The 19,127-nt window shown below is 64.0% G+C and overlaps 1 protein-coding gene across 2 annotated transcripts in view; it reads left to right on the top strand.

Annotated features, from left to right (window-relative positions):
• ZNF536 (zinc finger protein 536) overlaps positions 1 to 19,127 on the top strand; it is a gene marked incomplete at its 3' end in the record, with an annotated part of 171,967 nt that overhangs the window by 148,949 nt on the left and 3,891 nt on the right. The window contains exons 4-5 of one of the 2 annotated variants that reach the window (XM_084905463.1): positions 8,582 to 8,734; positions 16,875 to 18,359. In XM_084905463.1, coding sequence (XP_084761589.1) covers positions 8,582 to 8,734; positions 16,875 to 18,359 — 1,638 coding nt within the window. Of the gene's footprint in view, positions 1 to 8,581; positions 8,735 to 16,874; positions 18,371 to 19,127 lie in introns of those variants that run through there. The other variant, XM_084905462.1, reaches the window with a different exon arrangement.

Genomic DNA, 19,127 nt, shown 5'->3' with positions numbered 1-19,127 from the left:
CTCTGTGACCCGCCATCGGGGGTGGAGTGGGGAGGGCCCATGTGCGCCACGCCTGGGCCTGTCCTCCGCCCCCGCCCCCACGCCGGCAGCCGTCCTGAGCCATCCCACAGCCCCGGGCCCCGCAGCGCGCTGTGACCCAGCTCCTGCCACACGGGCCCCGCGCCTCCCACGGCCCCGTCCCTGCAGGGCGCTGTGTCCCAGCTCCTGCCACATGGGCCCTGTGCCTCCCACAGCCCCGTCCCCGCAGGGCGCTGCGCCCGGCTCCTGCCACACGGGCCCCGCGCCTCCCACGGCCCCGGGCCCCGCAGGGCACTGTGTCCCAGCTCCTGCCACACGGGCCCCGCGCCTCCCACGGACCCGGCGTCGCCCGGCGTCGCCCGGCGTGCGGACTCCGCGTGAGGGGCGGTAATTGCTTATCGTGTATCTCTTTGTTCCCGACACTCCAAGAACAGAGCCCGTGCTTTGTACCGCGTGACCTTCAAATGTCAGGAGCGTGTTGTGCAGTAAACTGTCAATATTTGTGGTTCGGAGGCGCCGGTGACTTTTACAGTGATTGGAGCGGCGGTAGGAGAAGCCGGGCCCCCCTGGTTCCGGTGAGAGGCTCGGCCGGCGTCCGGGGGGGGGGGGGGGGGGCGGGGAGGGACCTGCCTTAACTGAGAGGGACCCCGAGGTGCCGTCTGTGTTTAAAAAGGACCTGGCAGAACCCCGCTCCCGGCGGGCCTGGTCCCCCGCCCCGCCTTCCCCGCGCTCAAACCCGGCCCCACAGGTGGCGGCCACGGACCACGTTCCTTTTCAAAAGCTCGGTCAGCGTCTCAGGGCCGCGTGGGGAGGAGGAGGAGGAATTCCTGGGAACCCGCAGGCGAGATCCGCCCCCCATATTCTCCTCCCCCTGAAGAGGGGCTGTAAATTATCTTAAAAGGATCTTAAAAGCTATAGGGTATGGTGTGTGTGTGTGTGTGTGTGTGTGTGTGTGTTTAAGAAAATAAATTATGGAGAAATCTGTGCTCTATTTGGAAGTAGAGGCTTCTCAAGTTGTCTTCTTTCTTTTAAAGGAAGAAAAAAGTCCTCAGTTTAAATTGTGAGCAGGGAAGGCACACCACATATTCTGCAGCGATTGGGGCGGCCATCGGGGTGTGGCTTTGCTGGAGGACATCGATCTCGCCGTTCTCGTTGGTTGGTTGATGTCTCCTCGGGGCGGCGAGGCCTCGGTTTGAGGGAGGAAGGGGGGACTAAGGTGCCCCCATGGCCCCCCCACCCCCTTCCCTGAGAAAGCTGGTCCGTGGCCCTGCTGGTGGAGCCGGTGCTGTGGTCCTTTCCCCCGGACGGGAGGAACCGGAGACCCCGAGGCCGCCTCCCCCAGGAAGCCCCCGGGCACCCCGACCACTGCCCGTCCCGCTGGCGTCACACCACAGGCCCTGGGGGTGCTGCTGAGCACTGTGGGGCGTCCCTGGGGTTTTGCGGGTGCCCCGAGTCCTTCCCCCCAGGCGGACCTCAGCTTCCGACTTCCAGCTTGCTGCCCCCTCGGATGCTCTCATTGTCTGAGAAGAGCAGGTGCAGGTTTAAAAGCTTGTTCTACACGTGCTGGGACGTGCAGCACACAGCGGCCCGGGTCCCTGGTGCCGGGTCCCTGTTCCGTGTGGGGCCGGGTGGGGCCCGGAGGGGAGCAGCCACTCCAAGTCAGAGCGGGCAGAGGGAGGCGGCAGCGGGAAGGAGCAGAGTGGAGGGCGCTGCCCACAGCGGGGCGTGGGGAGCCGCTGCAGATGGCGGGGTGCTCAGGGACCCCCGGGGAGCAGGTGTCTTTGGAGACTCCTGGGGGGTTGGACCTAGCTCCGGGGCGGGGTGGGGGGGAGGGGGAACCCTGTTCCTGCCAGGGCCGTTGGGGTGTTTATAGCGTCATTCCAGGCCATTCCCAACCGTCCCCTCACACATTACCCTGCTCGCCGGCCAGTGGCTCCGGGGCTGAGCGTCGACCTAGGAACCAGAGGTCAGGGATCCATTCCTGGGCAGGGCACAGCCCGGGTTGCGGGCTCCATCCCCAGTGTGGGGCGTGCAGGAGGCAGACGATCGATGATTCTCTCTCATCGTTGATGTTTCTATCTCTCTCTCTTTCTCTCTGAAATCAATAAAAGTATATTTAATAAACTAAAAAGTAAGTAAATAAAAATGAGCCGCTCTGTTTGGTCAGACATTTCACGAACTCCCCCCTGATGGTGACCAAGTGACTTCGTGAGCCTTATAGGCTTGCGAGCCGGACGATCCCTACCCTGCGAAGGTTTGAGGAGGAGAGAAGATGGGTGCTGAGGATTGGGGGGGGGGGGCGAGGGCAGTGAGGTCAGAGCAGCAGGGGGCCATGTGGGCGGGGCTGAGGACCCTGAGAGAGATGGGGGCCATTCTAGAGGCGACGGGCCCAGGGCCTTTCCTCCCCCACCAGGCTCCCTGCCCCGTGTCCCCTCCGGAGACGCTGCGCCCTGGCCCCCTCCAGCCTCACCTCCGGCCTGCTCTCCTCGCCCAGCCGGGTCATGGTGGGCCTGCTCGGTGCTCGGGCCACGGTCACCCTAGTGGTCTGCAGGGCGGGTTCCAGGCTGCACCCCTGCCCAGGCCAGAGGGGGGAGACGGGGTGCAGAGCCCAAGGAGACCCGTCACAACAGGTGTCCCCGAATCCTGCCTGCCACACCCACGGTCAGGCCCCAAGCGGGGCCTAGGGCGCCACCCACAGCGGCCCGAGGGCCTGGCAGAACGGGCACGCGGGAGCGCAGGGCATGTGGCCGCGCAGGTCTCAGGACGCCCGGAGAGACCCCATGGGTGGCCCGTGGCCAGCGGGGTGCCACGCTCCCGGCGGCTGGGAGCGGGCCTGGGCTCCGTAAAACCAGGGACACGTTTGGCCCGAAGCGTGACGCCGGAGCCTTGTGTATGTTAAGGGAAATTTAATCCATGTGTTTCTGATTCATTTTCACTTAACTCATCACAATGTTGCTTTAGCGAAGCTATTTGAGATCCCGGTATCTTCTGTGAGTTTTTTTCTCTCCAAACTTTAGCCTTTTTATGACCTATTTCCCCAGTTCCCGAAACCCTATCTTGCCAAACGCAGAGATGCCCAGTGTTGAGTGTGGGTCAAAGGTGAAAAAAGGCAGCGACAGGGGCAGGAACACCCCCCTGCGCCTCCAGCCCCGGACACACGGAAATGGGCTGGTGAGCTGGGGGGGGTCCCCCGAGAGCCCCGTCCCGTCTCCGGTCCGGAGACCCGAAGGGCAGCTGACTCTGGCCTCCCCCTAAGTGGACAGAAATATCTCTGTGTTTAAACAAACACTCGGCCAATCCATATTCATGTGTAGCTTTCGCGATGACTATATATGGCCATCAGACGCCGGAGCTGATGAGGCGGCAGAGACACCAGGGCAGCAGGCCCCGGGGCCTGGCCTTCCCAGAGTTCCATAGGGTTGTTGACAGAGATGTTACGGCGTCGCCGCACACCGCCCATTTAAAGTAATTAAAAACAAAACAAAACAAAACGAACATGGGAACGCTCACCTGGGAATCTCTACCACAGCAACCATGGTCTCGTTTGAGTTGATTCGTGTTAAAATTTTTAAAATTAGGGAAAGTGTTAAGCTTTTAAGAGGAGTTGTGCATTCTTTTGGGCTTTCTCCTAAGAGCCATTTCCGCTCCCCAGGGACGATTTCAGAGGCTGCTCTGTGGGGGCAAAGAAATGAAGAAAGATGCAGTTTTTTGATGTCCTGTTCACCCTGTAGCCACCAAAAATAGTTTTGTTTTTTTTCATTAATGAGTTGAGATTCAGACTTCTGTGGTACTTTTTAAACAAGGTTCTTTCTGAATTGACAACTTATCTAGGAAAATGTATTTACTGTTATACTAGAAATTCCATAAAACAAAATACCATGGCTAGTTCATGGTATAAAGAGGTAAGTGCTCAGGTATACAGACAGCTACCTTATCTGGGTGAGATTGCTGAAAAACTCTCCAGTCACTGCATGAACTTATCACCATCATCATCACCATCATCATCCATCATGATCACCACCATCATCACCATTACCTCATCATCATCATCACAATTACCTCATCACCACCATCACCACCATCACCTCATCATCACCATCACCACCATCATTATCACCATCATCACCACCATCATCACCATCATGCTCACCATCATCATCACCATCACCAACATCACCATTCATCATCATCACCATCACCTCATCACTATCAACACCATAATCACCATTATCACCATAATCACCATCACCATCACCACCATCACCATCACCACCATCACTATCACCAAAATCACTATGACCTCATCATCACCATCATCATTACCACCATCCTCCTCACATCATCATATCATTGCCATCACTATCATCACCATCACCATCACCACCATCCTCACCATCACCTCATCATCACTATGACCTCATTATCACTATCATCATTACTACCATCATCACAATCATCACCATCAACACCACCAACATCCTCCTTGTAATCGTTTTGGAAGGAAATCTTCCCAAGATGCACTGTGAGCATGAAGGGGGGTGGGGGGATGAAGTGAGAGCTGACACACAGGCCCGATGCACAGGGCAGCCTCTGTCCCCGGCGTGGTCTTTGGCTCTGTTCTCCGAGTCCCTCTGAACCAACTGGGGACCTGGACGCCTGGGCCTGCCTGCTCTTTTCCAGCAAACACCCCCGCCGTGGGGGCAGGGAGAGCGTGCGAGGTTCCGGTACCTGGTCCCGGTCACCTGTCCTCGGCAGGGACCTGGGAAGGGGGAACCTGCAGCCCGTTCCCTCCGGAATATTATCACTGCGCCCAAACACGACTCCATTTCTGAGGACGGATCGATCCCAGAGTGCTCAGTGTACAGGGTCCCAGCCCTGCTGGCGTGGCTCAGAGGATGAGCATCGACCTGTGAACCAGGAGGTCACCGGTTCGATTCTTGGTTAGATTCACACCCGGATTGTGGGCTCTGTCCCCAGTGCGGGGCGTGTGGGGTCCCAGGGGTCTCCCCAGCCTTTCCCCATCCAGGGAGGCAGGAGAAGGAGACGGCCCCCAGCCACAGCCGGGCGGACCCAGGGCCACCCCAGGGCCGGGCGGACCCAGGGCCACCCCGGGGCCGGGCGGACCCAGGGCCACTCCGGTCCGGGCGGACCCAGGGCGCGAGGAGCAGGTGAGGGGGCTGAGGCTGACCCCCGTCCACACGTCCTTCACCCCCGGAAGGCCTGGGGAGTGCGTCTGCCCGGGGAGAACTAGGTTGTGGGAAGGACAGTTCTTAGAAGGCTCCACCCACCCACCTGTCCGACCGAGGACCACAGCTCGGTATGTAAACTGCCCCTTCCTTTCCCGCCTGCTCCCCGGGGGCGGGACCTCGGTCTGTAGCCAGGACCGGATTGCTTCCTGCTGGGGGGGGAGCGGGGGTGAGGTGCGGGAGGGCGCACAGGGCGCCGGCCGAGCTCAGGCCTCTCCCGGGCGTCTGGGGGTCGAGGCTGCAGCGTCGGCTCTGAGCGGCCCCGGGGGCGGGCGGTCCCCGCACACAGCCTGGCCTGTGTCCCTAGCCCTCCGTCCCGGCCCTTGGCTCCCGGCCCCTCCGGACACTTCCCGGACCACCCACCGTCCCCTTCATCGTCGCCCAGAGTTTGTTTTTCTACTTGGATTTAGTCTCAGAGTAAACGCCACGGGCCTTCTGGCCCTCAAAAAAAAAAAAAAAAAAAATCCCATCTCCGTGTAAAGTGAAAATTAGATTCTTAAATCTGCAGCGAAGGCTGTTTATCTTACAAATGTATTCCCTTTATTGGGCCACACATGTCCGCGGCGGAGAGATGAAAGGCAGGGGCCAGGCCAGCCTCCGCATGACGACGGTCCGGCGCCCCCGCCCCCCCCCCCCCCACACACGCTGGAACCTCCCGGCTGCGGCCTTATCTGTGTCATCGCTCAGGGCTGCCGGGGCCACGTGGACCGCCCCCAGCTCCGCTCTGCTCCATCCCGTCCTCCTTCCTGTCTGACTGGCCCACGGCCCCACGGAGCCACTAGGGCTGTTGGGGGAGACTTGGGGGCTGTGCCCACGTGCAGATCACGGGACACGAGGGCCCCAGGAATAGAGCGGCAGACATCCACTCCTGCCCTGCCGGCCGGGCTCAGGGTTCGATTCCCGGTCGGGGCACAGGCCCGGGTTTCAGGCTGGATCCCCAGTGTGGGGTGTTGCAGGAGGCAGCCGGTCCCTGATTCTCTGTCAAAATGGATGTTTCTCTCTCTCTCTCCCTCTCCCTTCCTCTCTGACATCAGTAACAATATTTTTTAAGCCCTACCCGGTGTGGCTCAGTGGATAGAGCATCAGCCTGCAGACTGAAGGGTCCCAGGTTCGATTCCGGTCAAGGGCACGTGCCCCGGTTGTGGGCTCCATCCCGAGTGGGGTCGTGCAGGAGGCAGCCAATCAATGACTCTCTCATCATTGATGTTTCTATCTCTCTCTCCCTCGCCCGTCCTCTCTGAAATCAATAAAAACATAGTTTAAAAAAAGAAAAGGGTCCCGGTTCTGTGCCCAGTGGGGGGCAGGCACCCGGGTTGCAGGTTTGATCTCGGCCCCATGGGTGTTCCTTCCTCTCCCCGCTCCCTCCCTGCTCCCCTGCCTCCTGCTCGCGCTGAGAAGCGATGGAGGAAGACCCTGGGTGCGGGGAGGAGGTGAAAAGCCCCACAGCTCACCCCTCTCCGGAGGCAGCCTCCGGGCGCCTGGCGCTCTGTAACCGGCTGAGGGCCGCTGCCATCCGGGAGCGGGCGGCCCACTGGTGGTCACTGACCTCACGGTCCCCGCCGCAGAGGCCGAGGGAGGCGGGGAGGCCGGTGCCTGTGCTGAGGGCGGGGGGGGCGGGCAGGCGGGCGGCAGGAGCGGGCATTGCTGCTATTTGAACCATCCTTCTCCTGGGCTCTGGTGAAATGGGCGCCGGGAGCGGGGTCCCTGCCGGTTGCATGCGGCATGGATTCGCCGAGGCACTGTCAGCCTCCAGTGCCCGTGGCCCTCGACCACGGCCCTCGTCGGGAATCTGCACACACGTGAGGAGGCCCCCAGACCTGGTGCTGGGCGGGGCCCTCAAACAGCTCCCCAGGTGAGAGGGGTCAGAGCTCAGGCTCCCGCGAGCCCTCCGGGACTTGCCATGGTGACGTGCCCTCGTGGGCGGTCTGAGGCAGAAGGTGCTCCACCCAGAGCGTCTGCAGGGAGCCTCAGAGCCAAGGGCGCTTGCCCCCGTCCAGCTCAGGGCCCCGAGTCCCGCTCACGCCTGTGGGTCTGCATGGAGCCCACACACGGTGCTGCAGGAGGCAGCGATATGCATTGCCATCACTCACGTGGAACATGTGTGTTCTGCTCTCCGCAGAGCCCAGGCCTGTGGTCACCCCAGAGGGTCTAGGTGAGGCCTCCAGGGAGGGTGGGGGCTGCGGCAGGAGAGGATCCAGCCAGCCCGGGCGCCGCAGGGCCTCGGGTCTGTGAGGTGGTCAGTGCAGCTCCCTCTGTCACCCCCAACACACGGCTCCCGGCTCCCGCCGCCCCCTCGAGCCTCGCCCTGACACAGTGGTCGGCAAACTCATCAGTCCACAGAGCCAACTATCAACAGGACAATTGAAATTACTTTGGATAAATTTTTTAAACTTAAACTTCTTCTAACGCCACTTCTTCAACACAGACTCGCCCAGGCCGTGGTGTTTTGTGGAAGAGCCACACTCCAGGGGCCAAAGAGCCGCCTGTGGCTCGCGAGCCGTGGTTTGCCGACCACGGCCCTGACGTGTTCTCCAAACGCTCAAAGTTCCCACCGTTGTCTGCACCGTCACGGCCCAGCTTATCCACGCGGCAGGCGGCTCCCTGCAAACTGGCTCCGCCGTCTGACGGTCTGGGCTCCAGGAGCGGCAGCCGGAGGCATGGGCACCGCTGCGCTGCGGCTCCACGCGGACGGGGATTCACCGTGTCCGCACCGGCCCGTGGGCGCGTCTCCGTGCTCATGGCGGGCGGACCGTGGAACTGCCTTTCCAGGCTCCTCCCGCCCGCGAGGGCCCAGCAGCCCGGCAGGAGGCCCCCCGCGCCCTGTCCTTCCTGCCCCTGCGGGGCCCTGGCCTGCCGGCCTGTGGGCTCGGCCTGCACGCTTTCCATTTCCCGTTGGTGCTTCATACGATGCAAAAGTGACTTCAGTCCCACGGCAGACTCTCCCGCCAGCCCCTCTTATAAATTAGTCACCACCAACCAAACCCCTCCGTTGCTAAACTTTTGGGGGGAAAACTATATTTAATAGGAGCTAAGCAAGAGGAGAAATCCGACCAGCTGCTGACACAGCTGTTTCTGTTCTTGTTTAATTCAGTTCGATATAAAGGTACCATATGCTGCTTAAGACGATGATAGGAAAGATGAAATAATTTTGGAGAATAACAAGGAAATACATGAATTGTCAGCATTCTGTCAGATTTAGAAGGACGAGACAGACAGGTGTGGTGCCGACGCGCGTGGCTCCGCGTGGCGCTGGCGGCTCGGGTGCGAACAGCGTTTGACGGGCGTGAAGTGACGTGCCAACGTTTCCCCCGCTGCAGACCTCGGCGAGGAGGCGGGGAGAGCGGCCGGCGTGCAGCCGCCCGCGCTGCTGCGGGACCGGAGCCTGGGCTCGGCCATGAAGGACTGTCCGTACTGCGGGAAGACCTTCCGCACGTCCCACCACCTGAAGGTGCACCTGCGGATTCACACAGGTGAGCCGGGGCCGCCCGCCTGGGACCGCGGGGGGTCACTCCGTCCGGTCTCCCTCGAGCCTGGGCACAGGGGACTGTGTGCGGGGAACCGACCCCGACCGGACTTCACACACACCCCCCCCCCCCACATGGACACTCGGCCGCGCCTCCTCTTGCTGCTTCAGGGCCCGTCCGAACCTCGTACTGACCGGTGCCTTTGGGGTGCAGGATGGCAGGCCCGGGAGGTGCACCTTCCTCCCCGGGGGAGCTGGGTCCCCGAGGCTGCGCTGGGGGCTGTGGGGGGCTCCTCAGGCTGCACGCTGTCACAGGAGGGGAGACCTGGCCACGTGTCCCGGGATCCTGTCGGTTCATTAGATACGGACATGGGCCCCCCAGACGGCCCCCCGGGACCATGGGGCAGGAGAGAGGGTGACAGCGCTGAGGGTCAGACTGTCTCATGTGTGAAAGGGGATGTCGCCGTTCCCTGGCTTCACCCCCTGGGGCTCCGGCCCGAACCTGGGTGGGCCAGGCGGGGCCGCGGAGGGAGGCTGCGTCTCCTGAGAACAAGGACCGAGGGCTCTTAGGCCACCGGGGGACAGGCCGCGGGCCTGACGGCGGCTCCCGCTGCCCCTCCGGCCGGCACCTCCCCGGCCGCTGCCTTGCCCCTCCGTCCCGGTTCCTGCTTTCCTGCGAGTCGCTTGGACGTGGCCGACAAGAAAGAAAAATCTATCCGCGCTACGGACACCTCCATTTTCTTTGATTTTCCTCCTGACGCTTTATCTATCGGAGTCTGGGCTGCTCCGGAGGGTGGACAAATATGCCATCCATTTTCAGAAATAATTGTGGTCTGTTTCCCGGGGAATCAATACAGCTCAGGGCCGGCAGGGTGTGCGGGGCGCGGGCCTCAGAGCAGTGGCAGCGGCGAACCTTGGGCCCTCGCCTGCTGCTCCCAACCTCCCTGACGGGGAGAGAGCCCCGAGGACGGCGGCGTGGGCCGGGCTGCGCTTCCTGCAGAGCCAGGGGGGTGGGAGCGTGGCCCCTGGGACGTCCCCTCCCAGCGAGCCCCCCCGGCCAGGAGGGAGCCCCGAAAGCACGCCGGGTTCCTCCGAGGCCTGGCCCTGGGACCCGGCCCAGCGGGCACCGTGGCTCTGCCCCCGGCTGCCTCCCACCCCTCCCGTCCTCCTGTCTGTCCCTCCAGGGCAGGGGCCTGGCCCCGCTGTAGGATGTCCGTGCCCACGGACCCCGCCTGGAATGATCTCCTTCCGGTGGCCACTGTGATCTCCGAGAGACGGGCCCGGCACCCTCAGGCCCCACTCCATCTCCCTCTGCTCTCACGCCCCCGAGGACCCTGCGCGCGCAGTTGTTTGTAGAACGAGAGGCTGGCCACCCGTGCCCTGTCCCAAGGCTGGGATGTCTCGGTCCCAGGGGCCACCCATGGGTGCCCCGCGCCTGGCCATCCCTGAGAGACCCGCCTCCTGCAGCCGGGCCTGGTGCTGGGGCCGCCCGCCGAGGGACGGGGGTGGCGGGGACCCTGGTCAGATGGGAGAGGCGGGCTGAGCACCGACCATCGGGAACCACGGGGGCAGCCGGCTGTGGGCGGGACTCCAGGTTGCGGGCGGCAGACTGGCCCAGGAGCGCGGTGAGGCCGGGACCCCGCCCGCGGGTGTCTGCACCCCCAGAACGTGGCGCCAATCCCCTTCTCTGTGACCTCTGCCTTCCCCACTCCTCCCGAGGAGCACTGCCCTCCCGGGGAGCCGGGTCCCCGAGGCTGTGCGGTGCTTGGGGGGCCCCCATCCTGCCAGGACATGGGGACAGTCCCCCAGGGGCCCCGCCACGGGCCTGTCCCAGGAGGGGAGACCTGGCCACGTGTCCCTGGACCGGGCTCACCATGGCTGTGCCTCCCGCCGTGGCCCCGGCCCCCAGGGCCTGGGAGGCAGCAGAGAGGGCCAGGGCCTCCCGCCAGGAGCCCGCCCACCCCGTGGGAGACCCCCCCAGCTGGCCGCGGGAAAGCGATGCTCCCAGAACATTCTGGGGAGCGGACCGAGGCCGCCAGGAGGCCGTCCGGACCTGGACAAAAGCAGGTGGATGCTGCTGCTGACGCTTTAACGCGCGGGAAACGTGAACGGTTCCCCAGACGCCTGTTTTCCCGCTTCACAAACTTCTCCCGAAATGTCTGACTCAGCCCCCGGGGACGCCGGCCGTGGCAGAGGCATCCTGGGAGCGCCCAGAGGAGGTTGGACTTGGTAGACGCTGTGGAAACGGCCCCTCACACCCCAGCAGCGCGGCCGAGTGCGAAAGGCAGGATCGTTCCCAGATGGAGATCGATTTCCTTTTGATCAAAGAACAAAGAAGGCGGGAGGCGCTTACACGCGTGCAGGGGGGCTGAGCAGGAGGCGGTCCGTGTGCGGTTCGGCACATCCGTGACGGCGGTGTGAGCGTCAGGCCACACGCATGAGGAACCGAAGTGAACAGAGCGTTGGCGGCCACTGAGCCCACGGCCCAGGGCGGCGTGTCCCCGGCCAGGAGTCTGTGAGCGAGAACACACGTGTCCTCCTGGGCCCGCAGGAGCGCCGGAGACAGCGTGTCCCCGACGTGTTGTGACCGGTGGGGTGGGGGGCGGCCCCGTGGTGGCCTCGTGCACCGTCCTTCCTCCTGGTGGGAAGACAGGGCGGGCAGAGGGGGACCCCTCCCGCGTCCTCCCTCCCCGACTCAGCGGCTGCCCGTCCCCCTGCACCCCTTCCTAGGCAGGTGAGCGGGCCGCACCTCAGCTCGGCGTGGCCCTGAGACCTGCGCGGCTCCCAGCTGTGGAGGGAGCGGCCAGGGACCCTCCGGGCCGGGAGGCCGCCCCCACGTGGCTCTGCCATGCACCCCTGGGAGCCCGCGCTCCCCTCCTGTTTGACACGCCGTCCTGGGCTGATCAGAATCAGATAGGTTAGCCCGGTGGTCGGCAAACCGCGGCTCGAGAGCCACGTGCGGCTGTTTGGCCCCTTGAGTGTGGCTCTTCCACAAAATACCACGGCCTGGGCGAGTCTCTGTTGGAGAAGTGGCATCAGAAGAAGTTTAAGTTTTAAAATTTTGGCTCTCCAGAGAAATTTCAGTCGTTGTGCTGTTGGTATCTAGCTCTGTGGACGGATGAGTTTGCCGACCACGGGGCTAGCCTGCCAGCTTCTGCCAATTCCTCTTCCGGAAGGAGAGTGCGTGTGCCGGGCTTAGCGGGGCCGGCCCCCTGCGAGATGATGGAAAAAAGGGAGGAAAGTACCCCCCTGCCCCAAAGGAGAGGATCCTTTTACCCTTTTGTTCTGAGGTGACTTTTCATGGCCCCGTGGATCCCCCGATGAGCCGAGAGCCCGCGGTCTCCCCGCTCCGCCCCCTCCGGACCCTGCCCTGAGGACGCCCACACTCTGTGGAAAGGACCTGGCGGGGTCCACACCGCCCCAGGAGTTGCCGAGGGGAGGGGCGGGCGTGCCTCTGCCCGCACACCCCGAGCCGGGCGGTGCCCATTAGCGGGATTAACCGCGGTTCGGAAGCAGGAGCCGGCGCCATCCGCGGGCACGGCTAATGAACGCTGCCGCGGCGATATTTCATCAGACAAATTAATGCTCACGCTTAATGGGGAAGTCGCCTAATGAATCTGGGCTCCAGTGACAGCAATTAGAGACACAGATTGTCCCCTTCTGGACAAGCCACCGCTCAGCGCGGAGCAGCTGTGTGAGGAGTCTCCAGGTTTACAACGTATAGATGCTTTGGGGGAATTAGCGCACAATTTATATTTATGGACCGGCGCTGCCGCGGGAAGGCCCCGCGCATTTGTCTCTCCCGGTGTTCGCCGCCGCTGAGCGAGCGCGGGAGGGAGGCCGAGCTGATAGTGAGGAGCCGCCGTCCGCCCCTCGCTGGCAAACGGAAGCCCTTCGCTGAGCCGGCGGCAGAGCAGACAGGAACCAGCAAGGACACCTGGGAAGCAGGAGGCCCTTCCCAAAGCCCGAGGGACCCGTCCGGGCCCACCTGTGGTTCAGGGACCTCACTCCGGCTGGTCCGGCACCACGTGGAGGCTCCGAAGGGGAACCCTATGGCCGTGCGGAAATACCAACAGCACGACGATTGAAATTTCTTCTGAGAGCCACATTTTTAAAACTTAAACTTCTTCTAACGCCACTTCTTCAACATGGACTCGCCCAGGCCGTGGTGTTTTGTGAAAGAGCCACACTCCAGGGGCCAAAGAGCCACATGTGGCTCACGAGCCGCGGTTTGCCGACCGCTGGCTTAGACATCCGTCTGCTCTATCTGGGCAAACACCTAATCACACCCCCTTGGGCCTCGGCAGGGCCAGACCCCATGACTTCGAGGGTCTCACGTGGCCCGCGGGCTGGACGCTCCCACCCCTGCGTCTGCCCGCTGAGTGAGGGGCTGCGGAGGCTGTGACCCGATTCCAGCTGCACTCCTCCGATCGGCGGCGTCTGGAAAGGTGGAGGTCTCCCGGGGAAGGTCCCGGGGCGCTGACTGCCTCGGTGGGTGGGGGACTGGCCCCGCCCCAGCCCCGCCCCCAGGCGCAGCCTTCGGAGGGGCCGTCGGGGCCGGACCAGCCGGCGGAGGGGGCTCCGTGGCCCCAGTGTTTGGGGACGTGTTTAGGCAGCTGCCAGCGTTTAAAATCCAGGGAGCGCCGAGCGCTGAAGCCAATTTGGTTGAATGGATAGAGCGTCAGTCTGCAGACTGGAAGGTCCCAGGTTCCATTCTGGTCAAGGGCATGTACATTGGTTGCGGGCACATCCCCGGTGGGGGGTGTGCAGGAGGCAGCTGGTTGATGTTTCTCTCTCATCAATGTTTCTAGCTCTCTATCCCTCTCCCTTCCTCTCTGTGAAAAAGTAATAATATATATAATAAAAACCAGGGAGCTGCCTGTGGAAAACTGGAGTGTGGCTTTGCTTAGAGCCGTGGTCGGCAAACGGTGGCTCCCGAGCCACATGCGGCTCTTTGGCCCCTTGAGTGTGGCTCTTCCACAAAACACCACGGCCTGGGTGAGTCTGTGTTGAAGAAGTGGCGTTGGAAGAAGTTTAAGTTTAAAAAACTTGGCTCTCCAAAGGAATTTCAGGCGTTGTCCTGCTGGCATTTGGCTCTGTGGACCGATGAGTTTGCTGACCGCGGACCTAGAGCATCAGCGGTCGCCGTGTCCACAGCTGGTTGGACTTGAGTGGCGGCCACCCCGTGGGGTCTGCCCGCCGTCTCGCAGCCCGAGGGGAGCCCGCGGGGAAGGCCCGGGAGAGGGAGGCTCCCACACCAGGCAGATGCAGAGACGGCGTCTCAGACGCCACGGGTCCAGGCGCCCGAGAGGCGGGGCAGCCCGAGGGCCCCCCCGGCGGGTTTGGACTCACGTGAGGCCTACGTGGCCAGTTATTCAGCTGGCGGCGCTGCTGGCCGGGCCTGGGCGGCCGGGGCCACGTGGCTGCACAGGGAACACCTTTCCGAGTCCCGGGCAGGGTCTGCTGGGCGGGAGGGGCTGGGCGCAATGGCTGTCTCCTGGGCAGACGCCCAGGCGTTGGCACCAGCCCTGCCAGGCTGCAGCCAGTGGCCAGGTGGGTGGCGTGGACTGGGCAGTAGCTCTCAGCACAGGTGGGCTCGCATTTGTCTGTTGGCCAAATGGAAGAGGGGGGTGTGTGTGCATGTGTGTGTGTCTGTGTTGCATGATGTGTGTGCACTGATGTGCATGTGTTATGTGATGTGTGTGCTGTATTGTTTGTGTGTGTGCGCACACATGCATGTGTGTGTGGTGTATGGAATGTGTGTGGTGTAAGATGTGTATGCACGAGAGTGTGTGTGTGTGTGTGTGTGTGCACGCAAGAGCGTGACAGGCATCTCCGGGTGTATGTATGTGTGAGTGTGAGTGCACACGGGTGTCTCCGGGTGTGTGCGTGTGTGCGTATGTGTGCACAGGTGTGTATGTGTGTGTGTGAGTGCACACGGGCGTCTCCGGGTGTGTGCATGTGTGCGTGTGTGTGCACAAGTGTGTATGTGTGTGTGTGAGTGCACACGGGCGTCTCTGGGTGTGTGTGTGCGCGCACAGGTGTGTAAGTGTGAGTGTGAGTGCACACAGGCCTATCCGGGTTTCAGAGCGGACAGGAGACCTCCGAGCACACACGCTCCAGTGTCCCACACCAGAGGGTGAGGAGGCACAGGCCCGATGTGGGAGGCGTGGCCTGGGGGGCAGACCGCGGTCCCAGCCTCACTCTCAGCCCGCCTGGTGCAGAGGGGCAGGGCCTGCCCGCTCAGCTGCCCTCCCTCCCGGAGCCCCTTCCCGGGAGCGGCACCCGGTGTCCAGCTCAGGCTGCGGCAGGCGGGCGGCAGCAGGACTTCTGGACGCGGAGGGGGTTAGTGTCGGCAGTTTGTCTAACTCCTCAGCTCACTCTGCTCTTTCAAAGCGCACTCCTCCCCTGTCTGCGTCGGGACCGCTCAGGACCCCGGAGCAATGCTCCTACGGGCCCCACCCTGACCTAGGGCGTCAGGACCACAGCTCCTGCGTGCGGCCCCCTGCTCCCACCCAGGCCCAGGGGCACGTCCACACCCCCCCTCTGCAGCCCCCGCCACAGAGGCCCGGCGCTGCCTGCGGACCCCGCGGTGAAATACTAAGCACCTCACTGCCCAGGTGTGCTCTGCGGGCAGCCCTCGCCTCACCCAGCGCCTGCGGGCCTCACCCACCCGGTGCCCCCTGACCCCAGCCCGACCCTGCGTCCTGATCAGCCCTGCCGCCTGGGCTACGCCGGCCGCCGACCCCCCGTGGCCCAGCTCCGTCCTCGGAGGCGTCCCGTCTCCGGTGAGTTGTCCAGAGAGCGGCGGCGGCGGCGGCCTGAACCTGGGCATCCCACGGCTGAGGCGGGGCGTGGAGGCAGCGCCTGAAGCCCTGCGTCCCTTCTTTTCTCTTTTACTGATTTTTTTACAGAGAGGAGGGGAGAGGGAGAGAGAGCTAGAAACATCAATGAGAGAGAAACATCCATTAGCTGCCTCCTGCACACCCCCCACTGGGGATGTGCCTGCAACCAAGGTACATGCCCTTCACCGGAATCGAACCCGGGACCCTTGAGTCCGCAGGCCGACGTTCTCTCCACTGATTTAAACCTGCGTGTGCGCCGCCTCCTGTCCCCTGGGCCCACGGCGCACCTGGCCCGAGCCCCACGCGCCTGCGTCTTCTCTGTGGAGGCGGGGACAACAGGAGCGGGTGCGGAATTGAAATAAATATTTAATTCGCGGAAATGGCCTTATATGTTTTAAAACGCCCCTTAACGCGGTTTTTATTCTCTCGAAAGCGCCTATTACAGGTAAATTACGCGTTTTACTGCCGCGGCGTGGGGCTCGCCATTAGGACAAATTTAGGGCCCTGCGCAGGCCAGTAGATAACGTTAATTCCCGACGCCGACGCTAAGTGTGTTTTGCCCCCTTTTATTACTCGTTTTCTTTTAAGCTTTATGAACTGCGCTCGGTCTGAACGGTACGTCTTCACGTGCGTGCGCGGGGCGGCGTTAATATTTTAGGGGACCGGTATTTATGGATCTCTCCTTGGAAACAACGCCGGGCCTGCCGCGCCCCGCCCCGGGCCGGCGCCCTCCGGATGGTGATGGATGGCCTGCGCCGGGTGCCATTTGCTAATTATATCCATGATTTACTGCGAGCCAGGCTTAAATCACTCATTTCAGTCTTGCGTAACAGGGCCATAAAATTTTTAGGTTTAAAGATGGTTTCCATGTGTATAATTCAAACAAACTCCAGGGCGGCGGTGCGCACGAACACACTGCGCCCGGCCGCTCGCTCCCCACGCCGACCTCCCCGGACCTGCGCGCTCGCTGTCGCCGCGGCTGGAATTATCACGCTTAATTTTCGTAATCATAGCTTTTAAACCTATAGCGCTTCCCCACGTTAGATGAAGAAAGAGATGGCTAATTGTGTGTGGATAGTATGTCATTCCTGAGGAGTCCCCAATGGTATGGGATCGTTAGACAGGCTGGAAAGCACGAATTATTCTCCTATTAACGAGCGGTTGTTCTCCGGCTAATTATTAGCTGGCGCTGCTTTGTGTCCAAGAACAGGCTCTGCTCCTTCCAGCCTCGCGAGCAGCAAAGCGAGATAAACTCTCTCTCTTCTCTCCCCCCCACCCCCTCCCCGTGCCCGCCCCCGGCAGGTGAGAAGCCCTACAAGTGCCCGCACTGCGACTACGCGGGCACCCAGTCCGCCTCCCTCAAGTACCACCTGGAGCGGCACCACCGGGAGCGGCAGAACGGGGCGGGGCCCCTGCCCGGCCCGCCCGCTGGCCCGGACGCCCGCGACGAGCCGGCCAGCAGGGCGGCGCTGTTCCTCAGGCCCGACGTGCTGAGGGGCGCCTTCAAGGGCCTCCCCGGCGTGGACTTCCGGGGGGGCCCCGCCGCCCAGCCGTGGCCGGCCGGCGCGCTCTCGTCCGGGGACCACCCCGGCCCGGCCGGCGGTGGCCTGTCTTCCTCCTCGGAGCCCCCGTCCGACGCCCCGAAAGGCACCGACCTTCCCGCCAAGGGCGCCCACTTCTCCGAGGCCGGCAGGGCCTACCAGGGCCTGGCGGGCAACGGCGTGAGCTTCCAGGGCTCCCTGCAGGCCTTCATGGACAGCTTCGTGCTCGGCTCCCTGCGCAGGGAGAGGGCCGCCAAGGACAAGGCCCCGCCAGACCCCGCGTCCGCCAGGGCCCGCGGGGCGGACGGCGGCGGCGAGGACCGGGCCGGCGGGAAGGCGCCCCCCCGGCGGCCGGAGAAGGCCCAGTACGAGCCCCTGGACCTGTCGGTGCGGCCGGACGCCCCCGCCCTGCCCGGCTCCCAGGTGACGCTGCGCGACAGCGTGGCGTGGCACGGCTGCCTGTTCTGCGCCTTCACCACGTCCTCCGTGGAGCTCATGGCGCTGCACCTGCAGGCCAACCACCTGGGCCGGGCCAGGCGCAGGGACCCCGCCGCGGGCGTGGCCGGCCCCGGCAAGGAGCAGGCGCGGGAGGCGGGCAAGGAGGCGGCCCTGGCCTCCCTGGCGGGGCCTCTGGACGCGGCTCCCGAGAAGACGGCCCCGGGACCGGCCACGGAGACCCTGGGCGAGCCGAGCAGCGGCCCGTGGCCCGGCCACGTGGACGCCACGTTCTGCAGCTTCCCGTCCGACTTCTACAAGCCGTTCGGCGTGTACCCCGGCGGCGCCGGGAGCTCGGGAGCCGCCAGCTCCTGCCCCAGCAAGGGGCCCGAGGGCACTGCGCCCCCGGAGGACGACGCCCCCATCGTGATCCCCGACCCCGCAGACAAGAGCGCGGCCGACGGCCTGTCCGACGCCGCCTCCTCCGAGGACGCGGACTCCGCCAAGGGGGACGACGAGGACGAGGAGGCGGACACGGAGCCCGAGGCGGCGAGGAAGCCGCCCGCGGCCCTCGGCAAGGGCGGCGGCGACGGCGGGGACGGCCCGCTGCCCACGGGCCCGCAGCCCGCCCCCGCCCAGGGCCTGGCGGCGGAGAAGCCGTGGCCCAGCCCCGGCCTCCTCCCGGCCACGGAGAAGCCGGTGAACATGCTGTCGGTGCTCAGGGCCTACAGCGCCGAGGGCCTGGCCGCCTTCAACGGGCTCGCCGGGGGCGCCGCCGGCTCGGGCTGCGCCAAGAGGCCGGACGTGTGCGGTAAGTTCTAGAACCCTCCTCCCGGTCCTCTCCCGGCACGGCCGGCTGAGCCTGCACTCGGTAGGCGCGGGCGGGCGGACAGACTGACGCACTGGCGGACTTTGAACCGGACATCTGAGCCCCCCGCCCCCCGGTCCTGGCGGTGCCGCTCGGACCGCCGTTCGCACGGCGGGGCCTGGGCCGGGCGGTCTCCGGGGGAGGGACCCCGTCCTGAACCCCTGGAGGGGAAGGGCACGTGAAGGGGAAGGGACGTGGCAGCGTACAAACTCCTCAGCATTAACTGACGCCTCGGAGGGGGCGGTGCCCCCCTGTGCCCGGCCAAACCCTCTCCGCTTCCCTCCTGCGCACGCCAGGCTGCTGGCCCTCACGCGGACCCCGAGGCAGGAGCCGGGGACCTGTCTCCACATGGGGGTGGGGTGGGGGCTGCGGGGCGTTTGTGCTTCACCTTTAGCGGCTGGGACCGTGCCCCGGGCCCTCTGTCCTGCTGCTGCCTTCTGTCCGTCTGTCTCGTCACCTGTCCGTCCGCTGTCCCGGCGAGAAATGCGCAGCCCCAGCCGCCCATGTGGTGACCCCGTGCGTCCGCTCTGCTTAGCGAACCGGCGCCTCTGCCTCTCGGAGAGCACGGCTCCCGGGGCCCCGAGCCTAGACCGGGGCCGACGGGGCTCTGGTGGACGGGAGGCTTGGGGGCCGGGGCCGGGGGCGGGGCGGGGGTCCAGTCCTCCTCCGGGGCTGTGACCGACTTCACCTGTGACAAAGGGAGGGAGGGAG

Source organism: Pipistrellus hanaki (assembly GCF_964339955.1).
Source record: "Pipistrellus hanaki genome assembly, chromosome: 15".
Lineage (NCBI taxonomy): Eukaryota > Metazoa > Chordata > Mammalia > Chiroptera > Vespertilionidae > Pipistrellus > Pipistrellus hanaki.
The sequence above is the reverse complement of the archived record's forward strand: the minus strand, read 5'-3'. Positions and strand labels throughout refer to the sequence as shown.